Raw genomic sequence first — 12667 nt, forward strand, 5'->3', positions numbered from 1 at the left:
CTTAAACCTAACATAAGAATTTTTTTTTAGTTGTCATCTTGTCAGCTGGTTTCCACTCAGAAAAAGAAACTGCGCCTGATTAATCCACGAAACAGGACTAGCTGAAATACAGGTGGCAAAAAAACTATCTAGGAGTCAATGAATGGTTTGATGAGAATGATATGAACTGATTTATTGACAGCAGTAGTTTGTGATGCAGTTGAACTGAATTGTCTTATTCTCAGTTATATCAGTGGATTGACAAAAACTTAGCAGTAACCTATAAAAATAGCCTGTAAAAATATTTTCAAGCATTCTTTCTCCTAGTTTTTTTTTTTTTTTTTTTTTCAGATTTGGTCTGAGGACAAGTACATTTACACAACAACTTCATGTGTTAGTTTTTTGTACATGGATTGTTTGAAATTTGATGGGTAGGACGTAAAATGTCCTCTAAATTCCGGAATGACCCTCACAGCAACCCCTCCAGTGAAACATATTTCTGGGTGGATTCTCTTTAGGATCTGCTACTGGGTGCTTTACTGGACCACTGCAGTCATCATAATGCTGCTGTTTTACCAATAAAGACATTTTAAATAGGTTAGGATTTGACGTAGTAATGGCTTTAATCTGGTATCTGTTATCTCCGCTCTCATGTTCACACGATCAGTCTTATGTTACATAACTGTCCACCGCTCTGAGCTCCAACACACCGGATGAAGGTGAGCAGCTGACCGGGAAAACAGTCGATAGACGCAGGCTAAATTTATCCAGTGTTGACAGTCCAGCCCGGCTGGAAGAAGACGTCGTTGTTATTATTATTGCACGGTGCTCTTCGTTATCCACAGTTCATCTCCACACGCCGCTGTTGTGTCAGAGAAACAGCATGGCCGAGCCCGCAGGAAAGAGATTAAAGAGCAGCCTGCCGCTGTGCACAGCTCACCGGAGCTCCGCGGACGGCAGCCGGGCCAAGCACAACCTGCCGGCCGCCGTAGAGGAGGCTCTGTGCGGGGTGAGCAGCCTGCTGTGGGACGGAGCGTATCGACTGCAGGCTCTGGTAGGAAACCACACAGCATGCAGAGTGGAAACATGAAGAGGCTCTGTGACAGACACATCTCTACCACGATTAACAGAGACTTTATTAACATCACAACCAAAGTTGCAGAAACTGTATTAGACAGTTTCAGGAATACAGTTGCAAGAAAACGTATGTGAACCCTTTGGGATTAGCCTAGTTGGATTTCAGCATAAATGGTCATAAAATGGATAAATAAACACAGTCTGCTTAAACTAATACAGCACAAAAAATATATGTTTTTTTTAATTTATTTATTTATTTATTTATTTATTTATTTATTTATTTATTTTATTGAGCACAACATGTAAACATTCACAGTGCAGGGTGGGATGTGAACCCCCAGGCCAGGGGTTCAAACTCATATACAGCTCAATTTGATCTCAAGTGGGCAGGACCAGTAAAATCACAGCATAACAACCTTTTGATAACGACCAGTCCAATTTTTTCCCCTTTGTTTTAGTTTAAAAAGTACATTCTGAAAATGTTCACATTAAGTGAATTATCGTTTTAGAAAACATTATGAACAACACGAAACTGCTTGAGAAAAACAAGTGCAATCTCAACAACATTATGCCTTAGTTTATCATTCACACATTAAAACGTCTACAACGGCACAGAACATTTAGTCTCAGGTATCTGGAACTGAACAGTCTAGTATTTTACATTATGATCAAAACAACTTGTCAAGATCTAGAAATTATTTTAAATTTACACTCATTTCCACTTCTGTGTAATAATCCTGACCACCTGAACTGACACACTATTAAGGAAAAGGTGAAGTTGTCCCCATGCCATGTAAATATATCAAATTTATATTAAAAAAATGCATACAAGTTTTGGCAGTGCAGTGGACAAATTTAAAATAGCAGTTACTTTTATTGAAAACATTGATGTTGATCTAATTTTTACACTTTGCAAAGTCATCCCGCGGGCTGGATTGGACCTTCTGGCGTGCTGGTTTGGGGCCGCAGGCTGTATGTTTGACACCCCTGCCCTAGGCTAATGACTTTTCCAAGATCTAATTAGAGCCAGGAGTCAGCCAACCTGGAGTCCAATCAGTGTGATGAGATTGGAGCTGTTGGCTAAAGCTGCCGTGCCCATTAAAAAACACACCACTTTTGAGTTTGCTGTTCTCAAGAAGCATTGCCTGATGTCAGCCATGAGCAAGCACAACAGAGCTTGACTTACGATAAAGATTTGTTGACTTGCATGAAGCTGGAAAGGGTTGATGTTCATTTGTCCACAGTAAGACAGCTTGTCTACAAATGGAGAAAGTTCAGCACTATTGCTACTCTCCCTGGGTGTGGTCATCCTGTAAAGATAGATCCTGTATTTGCCAGTTTTCAGTTCAGCAGATTAAAACAAACTCGTCTGATATTATGAAAGATGCTAATCCAAATGTGAACCGTCAGGATTATATTTATGGCAATATGAGATAAAGTCACAGAAACAACTATATTATTCACTTTGATTAAATAAAAAGCATTAATCATAAAGCAGTCTTACTCTGTCTACAACACTGACACCACTGGAGGCTGACGACCTTCACATGACTGAGGCCTAGAAAATAGATCATAAACATCATAAAAATAGCACCATAACACAAGTTCAGATGGACTGGCTTGTAGTCAGATTTCTACATATTAATAGTGAATACTGCAGCAAACATTGTATTATATCTTTAGTACACATAAGGTCTTCAAGTACATTTCCGATAATGGTTATGAATACTCTAAAAATGATATAAGACACCTTAAACTCAATACTGAATATCAGAAACATACAAATGTACTCTGATCATTTTAAAAGTATCTATATGTTCATGATGGGACGATAAAATTAGATCACTTTAAGATGATGGAACAAGTCAGGTCAGTTATATTCATATAGCCCAATATCATAGAACACCATGAGGGCTGAGATATAATTAGCTTTTTTATGACTTGGAAAAAAGATCTGCAGTAGTTATTCTAAGGTATATTTTTTAAACTGTTGATATTGCAGTTTAAATTACATTGATAGCGGGATATAACTCCAGTTCTATTGGTATGTAGCGCTCTAATGGGATTCACTGTTGGTTGTGTTGGGTGGACGGATGTTTTGTCCTGGTAGCCACCGTTGAGAGTGTTACTCCACTGACAACATTTTGAAGAACTTTCTCCTGTAAAATTTAATATTGACAATAAACTTGTGTGTCCAGTTCTTACCTGTGTGTTATAATAATGCAGCTTAAAGTCTGGATTGGTTAAAGATTTCTGTGTCATTGCAAGATAGCAGCATGGCATCACTGCAACTATGACAAAAAGTGAACACTATGTCAGCTGCCTGGTGACAATCACATGATTGCGATCCTACTAGAAATCCACTGCTGCGGAATTATTTGGACTTTTTACGTCGGAAATTATACAAGGAAAAATTGATTAAATTGTGAGGGTGTTTCTGAGTCCCAACAATTCCCACGACCCTCTACATACTTAGGTCATGCGATTTGGTATCGATACATAACGTACACATGCATAACACACGCCTGTGCTGAGCGCAAGTTCATTTTGTTTGTGGGTACATCTATATTAAATGGCCACATTCTAAGTTGCCAGGATTTCTGATCATCAATTACTGATAAAAAATGCTGCATTTTCGACAAAAAAAATGCTACATTTCTGACAGTCCCATATGGGGGAATGAACAGCCTTGGTGGAGTACTGTGCTGTCTGAGTGCTTTCCTTGTTAAAGATGTTTTCAGCCTCTAAGCACAGCCTTCAAGCTCTATTCTGAACTCCAACTTTTTGTAAACCATTTTTTCATGATTTTCCATGTATATCATTTACATTCACATCAAAAATCTGTGATACTTCCTTGTAAATCTGCTTTTGCTAAAAGAAGACCTTTAGATTTGACTAATGTTTTGTGGTGTGTAGACCATAGATCGATTAAAGGAGGCCTCTGGCTTTATGCAGTGTAGTACTTGTTTTCTAGAACACTGTCAGACTTCGGATGGGTCGTTAAAACAAAAAAAGAAAGGGTCAAGATTGATGGAGTGTGAGATACTGAGCACTAAAACATGCAGTGATTTCATTCTCTAGATTTTTCAAAAAACATAGAAAGTCAGCCTTTAGTCCTGATTGCCATATTCACTGTTGTTGGCAAATGGAAGAAGGCAAAACCCGAACTAGTGTTTTTTAATCCCACTTAGCACATGTAATGACTCGGGCATGTGTAGCAGGAAGCCTGCCTAATGGTTAGTAGCATTTTTATGCTACTAACCATGCTCACATGTTGCACTCACATTTCATAGCTAAGTCTGAGGCAACACAATCAGGGAGTGGATCTCTAGAATGATGAATGTGTTTGTATGACTGTTTCAGTACATTGTATGCACTCATGCTGTATTATTCCTGAATATATTTCAGTATACATTCTTTTCTCTTTTTTTTCCCCCTGCAGGCAAATGTGTTTGAACAGGATGATGTCACTCTGCCCCGTGTCGCTTCTTTCTTCCACCAGGAGGCGCTGAAGCAGCAGGACGAGGCCGAGGCCATGCTGGGCTACCTGGCTGAGAGGGGGGGCAACTTCTGTGGCAAGGACATCCAGGTATAAAGGGAAGTGTTTTTTCCTTTACCAGTGTTTTTCTTCCTTGTTTTGTTCTAATATTTAAAGTCTGTACTTTGTAACACTTTCTAAGACACCATCTGTGTGTTTTTGTCCTATATGGCCATATGTGAAAGTTGAACGTTATTCCAAAACCACTTAGGTGAAACAATATGACATCTCATAGAGTATCACAATAGCTTGTAAACTCAACTCTTTGATGAAATAATGTGAGGCTTGTTGAAGACCATGGAGCTCGATGGAAAAGTAGCAGCTGGACCAGATCACTGGTCATTGGCAGAGTCATCAAATCCTTTTTTTTGACTAAAAGCTACAGTACCACAATGTAAAAAGAAGCGCTGCTGGGATTAGCCGATTTTTTTAGACATTTTAGACATTACCAAGTTCCACTTTTTCAATGTTTGTCCTAAAATATTGAGCTTTCGGCTGTGCAAGACAAGAAACTTAAAGATGCTATCCAGAGACTCTATGTTAAGATGGACATAGCAACCATGACATCTCCCATTGATTTGCGGACTGCCATTTTGAAGCCTTACATTTGGCATACATATTAAGCACATATTGTATATGACTGGGACCGTGAGCACATTGTGCATACCGATGCAGAAGCAATCTCTCAATAACACGGTGGCTAAATTCAGTGTTTTCTTTCAGCTAGACTGATAACAAATGTTTAAAAATGAATGATGTATAAATAAAATTTTTTGGAAAGATGCAGGGAGCTCATATTACTCGCACCAGTATTTACTGTCAAAGGCTGTTCTGTGTGACTCTTCATTTCTCTGAATCTCTGCAATAGAGGTGAAGAATGCTTAGTTAGCAGGGCCCACAGTCACATTAATGAGAGATACTGAATGCTTGGTTTAAGTAAGCTAGAACTATTTTTAATCTCAGACTAAATGTTGGTGATCAACTTGCATTGTGGATGATGTAGGCACCATGTTTTGACAAGGAACAACATTATCTTTGTTTTGACCGTGTTGATCTTGATCCTTTTTTATTCTGCCAAGGCAGAGTTATGTGACGACCAGTGTACATTTGTCTGTCTGTTTATCTGTGTGCAACATTACTCAAAAATGGGCTAATGGATTTGGATGAAGTTTTCAGGGAAGGTCAGCAAAGATAAAGTGATTAGGTTTTGGCAGTCAGGCGGCTTATAGTCTGGATCCACGGATTTGTTAAAGATTTCTGTGTCATTGCGAGATAGCGCAGCGTCACTGTAACTATGACTACAAGTGGACACTGTCAGCTGCCTGCTGATGATCACATGATTGCAATCCTACTACAAATCGACCGCAGACTTATCAGGACTTATCCTTCGAAAATCATACAACTGAGCAGCCTTGGCTGAGTACTGCACTCTCTGAGTGCTTTTCTTGTTTATTTATTAAGTGTCCAGTGTCAATGTGAAAATGTTACTGGAATACAATGCCACACTACTACTCTTGCAATAAATAATGAAAAATATTATTATTTGCAGTCTGAGTAAAAAGTACCTTCAAAATTTTTTTAAAAAGTAAGGAAAAAGTTCCCTGGTATTATAACAAAAGGTGGCTGATATATGGCCCTTTTCATGGTCTGTTTTTTTGGACTGTGTTTTAGTTGGATGACATGAGGCTAATGTGTGCCACAGCTTACAGCAGTGCATCACATAGTTTATGATAAACGTATGTGTTATTACTATTAAAATACAAATGTGAATAGATATAAACTAGTGCTGGGCAATGATAACAATTTTGAATCACGATTAATTGCATAATTTTCCGCAATTAATTGCATTGTTTTGCGGGAAATTAAATAATGAATTTAAAAGTAGTGTATTCTGTACTTTTATTTTTAAATAAAAGTACAGAGTAGTCACATATACTACATAAACAATAGTCTATGTGAAAAAATGCAATCACATTTGGTTTGCAGACACTTTAAACAAATACAGTGCTTTTTAATAGCAGTCTTCCCTTTGCACAGTAGCAGTTGAAACATTTCTTGTGAATCTCAACCCAAACATAAATGTAATCAAATCAAATAAAACCACAGCTTTTTGCCACTGCAAAGGGATTAACGTTTTATCTGGTTTGTTATAGAAAAACAAGTTACCCTCAGAGTTCAGAGCCATGATCACAAGAACCTTCCTATCAACAACAAGTTAACATTTATACATCTGTATTCTTATTTTTTTTTCTCTGAACAGGTACCAGCAGAAACATTTTTCTTTTATAAGGGAGCAACAGAAACAGTGTATGTTCAGTAGCAGCTGTCCCTGTTAGAGTGAGGTGAAGTGGTCAAGCACAAAAAAAGTACACAGCTGGGACTGACTGTGCAGAAGATTTTTTAGTCTGTCAAGTCCATGTTTGTACTTCTTTTTTTTTTTGGCCTTTTTAGACTTTAATACATAGGACAGTGGAGAGTGACAGGAAACGTGGGGAGAAGAGCAAATAGCCGTGCGACGGATCAAACCCATGACCGCTGCGTTGGGGACTATATCGTCACACACAAAAAACCTTTGAGTGACGCAGATTGAGGCTCATATGTGCTGTCATTCATTGCAATCCTAAGAATGTTCCTCAGACCAACGTCTTCCACAATACTATTCGGAATGCAGTCTATAGCTAACTACTTCGCTGTGACAATTGTTAGCTTGTCTTGTTTATCTCTACTTCTCTCACACGCTGCATCTAACCAGTCTGCTGAAGCCTCCCTCCACCGTTGTTCGCTCAACACACTACTGCCGACTCTGAGCCAATCAGAGGTGAGGTAACTTAACATGGCACGTTCATTGACATGGAGTAAATCTCGAACTGAACAATAAACATTGAAATCTCAACATCAACAACATCAGTCCGTTACAATAATAATGATAATAATAATAATAATAATGATAAAACTGTGTTAATGGGTGATAGAATAATTGTTGCCGTTTAAGTTGAGTTTAATTAAGTAACAACTTGTTGAAGCGTCCAGCCCTAATACAAAGTTTATTTCTCTGTAGTAGAGCTACACTATCTTTCAAAAGTTTGGGGTCACCCAGACAATTTCATATTTTCCATGAAAACTCACACTTATTTTCATGTGCTAACATAATTGCACGAGGCTTTTCTGATCATCAATTAGCCTTTCAACACCATTAGCTAACACAATGTAGCATTAGAACACAGGAGTGATGGTTGCTGGAAATGTTCCTCTGTACCGCTATGTAGATATTCCATTAAAAAATCTGTCATTTCCAGCTAGAACAGTCATTTATCACAATGTCTAGACTGTATTTGTGATTACTTTAATGTTATCTTCATTGAAAAAAATGCTTTTCTTTCGAAAATAAGGGCATTTCTAAGTGACCTCAAACTTTTGTGAGTGCGTATGCATTCATTTATTTTATGTAAGTGCAGTGCTGTACTTGTGTGAGTGTGGTGGAAAGTAACAGAAGCACAGCAGTTAGTGAGAGGCCAGGGTCAAGAGCATTTGTTGCCCAGAGACACCTCAGCAGGGTGGGGGTGGGGTAATGAACCCCACTCTTCTGGCTGAATCCTCATGGGTCTTGAGGAACGTTCAGATGATCTGGTATAAAGAGCTGATTTGTGGATCCATTTTGAGACAAAATTTATGATCTGAACTTTATCTGTGAGACAGAGAAGCTTCAGTCTCGAACTGCCATCTCGTCTTACTCCGCCAGCAACCTCACGTTCATCCCACAGCGTCCGAACACAAGGATTTATTTTTCCTCATGTGCTATCCATCATTTTGTCAGAGCAGGTGTCCCTCTTTTTTTTTTTTTGCAAATGGCAGATATCTCATTTTGGAATGAAGCTTTTCATTTGGTCCAGGTATTAGCAATCAGACAGGGTGAGGGGGGTTAAGATACCAAGAGGCCAGAAAAGGAGTGAGTGAGGGGAGGTTAAAACCTTGGAGACCTGCTGCTGGCTCTTGCCGTAAGGCGGTCAGGGTGTACATTTCCCCCCACCCGGAGTTCCGGAAAATTGGCAAGATTAATGCTGCGGCAGAGGGACAGTGGTGCTGATGGTGTTTCCAGACGACCAACGGATTTGGTGGTATTGGTGTTTGCGCGTCATAGCGTGGCCTCCGACCGCTGCCGCATGTTTATGAGTCGTGTAAAATCGTTTCAGTTGTGTGGCAGAGACTCAGTCAGCAGCAGTTTGGGTCAACTTGTTATCCATCACTCAAGTGCTCAGGATGACTTTCTTTTCCAGCTCACTTCAGTTTAGTCTGATCTCATGTTTCATTTCTTTGAGCTAAATTTTAATGATCTGCTGTGGGTCAGTTTATTTTAAGTGACCTCTTATGTCTTTTTCTTTTATATGAAAGTTTTCAATGATACATGAGCCTGAAAAACAATAGAGAAAGACTGGGTGTGGGCTCATCCTCTTGGAGCAGGAATAAGACGAAGAAGTTTAATGGAAATCTGTCAGGTTCATGAGTAGTAATGTACATTTTGTCTTGCTAGTGGCGCTAGATTAAAGGACAGAGGGCCCTCAAAACCAGAAGGAATTATTCTCTGTAGACGTTCAAAGTACATCACATGGTCGTCTTTGCCACAGTTGTCAAGATGTTTTGCTGTGGACAAAAATTGTTAATTGCTTGGTTGATAGTTGTTTGGATTGTTCTACAGAGCAGTCTGTATAAAGTCAGTCAAATCAAATGACTATTATATGACAGACTGTGAGCCAACAGCCTGATGAAGCAATTTTAGAAAATAAATGTGTTGCAACTAGGGATGTCCGATATTATCGGCCAACCGATATTACTGGCCTGATAATGGCATAAAAATGTATTATCGGTCAATATCGTTATCGTTTTTTTTGCCTATCATGAAAGCTGATAAAATAATGCCTGGATTTTCGCTGGCATTTACGGGCATGCACATGATCACATCATCAAACTGCATCCTGAAGCTTGTAAACAATCATGCCGGCGTGCGGCGCTTTTGGCGTTTGGCTCGAAAAAAAAAGATAGGACTTCATTGCCAGTCAAGTTCATCTACCAATGGAATGAGGGGAACACAGCTTTTGCTCTCAACCAAACTAATATCACTAGCCAATGGGAAGTAGAGCTGGGGTGGGTCTTAGAAAAAAGTTGAGATCCAGCTGCAGGTGAGTCCATTGTTGTCATGGTTACAGTGACGCCATGGCGCGATCTCGCAATGATACAGAAATCTTTAGCAAATCTGTGAATTCTGACAAAAATAATAATAATCACTTGGTCCTTGTGTCATTTCTGACCTGAAAATTTCATCCAAATCCATTAATCCATTTTTGAGTAATGTTGTTAACTGACAGACAAACCAACATCGATCATCACATAACCTCCGCCACGTTCCTTAGCGGAGTAATAATTGGATCTCAGAGCAAACTGTAAATATTCTATTTCTTGGAGAAGAAATTTCTGAGCATTGTTCTCTACACTCTGATGGCATTGTGCACACTCCATGATTTGAGTCCAAGTTGGTACATGTCTTACCTTTGATGTTTTCCCTTTTTCCTTTCTATCTCCATACTTGCTATTAAATAATAGTAAAATGTCCCCAAAATAGCTTTGTGCATGGGGCACTATCCAGACATGATAAGTCTGCTATATTCAATTAAGGCATTCTTTCAGATTGATTTGTTCTTATTTGTTCCAAACATTTCTTCCCAAGCGTTTGACTGAATGAAGTTTTGGCAATGAATCACAGTCTAGAGTCCAAATAGATAAACACAAATGGAAGTCCTGCCTGTCATACTGTTTGTGTGTCTTTATTTCCCAGAGGCCGAGCTGTGAGGCAGTCTGTGCGGTGTTGCCTGCTCTCGAGCTGCTGCTGCTCCAGCTGAAGGAGGAGGTCAGTGTCATGGTCGAGCTCAGCCAGATGGCTCGTGATCACGGAGACCCCACCACTGGCCACATTGTCAAGAGCCACTTCCTGGTGCCCCGAGTGGACCGTCTCAAACTGCTGGGCAACCTGCTCACCAGCGCCCGCCGGGTAGGCTGTACCAACGACCAGAAGGGGGGGTTCGGGGAGTACATCCTGAATGAGCTCCAAGAAGAGCTCACCAGATGATCCACCGGGCTCAAAGGGAAGTCTTGAAATGAGTCTTGTATATGAGATAGGACAGTTTTCAATATCCTACTTGATCATTTTCGATTCCTGTAGCTGTAGACATATTCGGGTTGATAGCAAAGACAATATTTGTCAATAACATGTACAGAATTGTTTAAATCAGTTTTAAATCCTTTTTAGAATCTTTGAGTGTTTCTGAAATACACATGAAACCACTTATAAAGTGACAAGTATATATATTTCCACTAATATCCTACTATTTTACTTCATTGTAGACTTGTATATTACAAATGTTATTTCATTTGTATCATTTTACCCAAATATGTAGTATTTATTCATGTTGTATTTAAGTTTTGAGGTGTGAGAGGTCTATGAAATTGTAAATAAAATGTTTATTTCTTTGACGATTACTGTTGGTGATTTTTTTTTGTGGTTGTTTTTTTTTTGAGGGGTGGAGGGGTTATTGTACATACTGTAGTTTAGGCTGGAAAACCTGTGTTGCACTCAGATAAGTAAAAAATATTAATAAATGGCAAAAAAAAAAAACAGATTGTTCTGTCTTTTTTGACCATACAAATTATGGACTAATAGACATACATTAAATATTTTTTAACTCAACATTACACGTAGACTACCACTCAATCGTTTGGACACACCTTCTCACCGGATGCTTTTTTTCTTTATTTTCATGACTATTTGCATTGTAGTTTCTCACTGAAAGCATCAAAACCATGAATAAGCACATATGGAATTATGTAATAAACAAAACAGTGCGAAATAAATCAAAACATGTTTTATATTTTAGATTCTTCAAAATAGCCACCCTTTGCTTTGATTGCACACTCTTGTCATTCTCTCCATGAGCTTCATGAGGTAGTCACCTGAAATGGTTTCTCCAACAGTCTTGAAGGAATTCCCAGAGATGCTGAGCACTTGTTGTCCCTTTGGCCTTCACTCTGTGGTCCATCTCATCCCAAACCATCTGGATTGGGTTTAGGTCAGGTGACTGTGGAGGCCAGATCATCTGATGCAGCACTCCATCACTCTCCTTCTTGGTCAAATAGCCCCTACACAGCCTGGAGGTGTGTTTGGGGTCATTGTCCTGTTGAAAAATAAATGATGGTCCAACTAAACGCAAACTGGATGGGATGGGATGTTGCTGCAGGATGCTGTGGTAGCCATGCTGGTTCAGTGTTCCTTCAATTTTTAATAAATCCCAACAGTGTCACCAGCAAAACACCACCACACCATTACACCTCCTCCTCCATGCTTCTGGTGAGAACCATGCATGTAGAGACCATCAGTTCACCTTTTCTGCGTCACTCAAAGACACAGCGGATGGAACCAAAGATCTCAAATTTGGACTCATCAGACCAAAGCACAGATTTCCACTGGTCTAATGTCCATTCCTTGTGTTTCTTGGCCCAAACTAATCTCCTTGCTCCTGTTGCTTTTCCTTAATAGTGGTTTCTTAGCAGCTATTTGACCATAAAGGCCTGACTGGTGCAGTCTCCTCTGAACAGTTGATATAGAGATGTGTCTGTTACTAGAACTCTGAGTGGCATTTATCTGGGCTCTAATCTGAGGTGCTGTTAACTTGCCATTTCTGAGGCGGGTGACTAGGATGAACTTATCCTCAGCAGCAGAGTGACTCTTGGTCTTCCTTTCCTGGGACGGTCCTCATGTGAGCCAGTTTCATTGTAGAACTTGATGGTTTTTGCAACTGCACTTGGGGATACACTCAAAGTTGACTGACTGACTGACCTTCAGTTCTTAAAGTAATGATGGACTGTTGTTTCTCTTTATTTAGCTGATTAGTTCTTGCCATAATATGGATTCTAACAGTTGTCAAATAGAGCTGCCAACTATGTACCGACCTGACTTCTGCACAACACAACTGATGGTCCCAACCCCATTAAGAAGGTAAGAAATTCCACAAATTAACCTTGACAAGG

General features: G+C 39.4%; 1 protein-coding gene across 1 annotated transcript; it reads left to right on the forward strand.

The window, feature by feature from the left end:
• Window positions 1-672: 672 nt before the first annotated feature.
• zgc:172145 (Ferritin light chain, oocyte isoform-like) lies at window positions 673-11116 on the forward strand. The gene is made up of 3 exons (XM_023263419.3): window positions 673-1033; window positions 4499-4645; window positions 10422-11116. Exons 1-3 carry the CDS (start codon window positions 863-865, stop codon window positions 10710-10712), a joined length of 609 nt encoding a protein of 202 aa, XP_023119187.1. The 5' UTR covers window positions 673-862; the 3' UTR covers window positions 10713-11116.
• Window positions 11117-12667: the final 1551 nt, after the last annotated feature.

This window comes from Amphiprion ocellaris, chromosome 3 (assembly GCF_022539595.1).
Source record: "Amphiprion ocellaris isolate individual 3 ecotype Okinawa chromosome 3, ASM2253959v1, whole genome shotgun sequence".
NCBI lineage: Eukaryota > Metazoa > Chordata > Actinopteri > Pomacentridae > Amphiprion > Amphiprion ocellaris.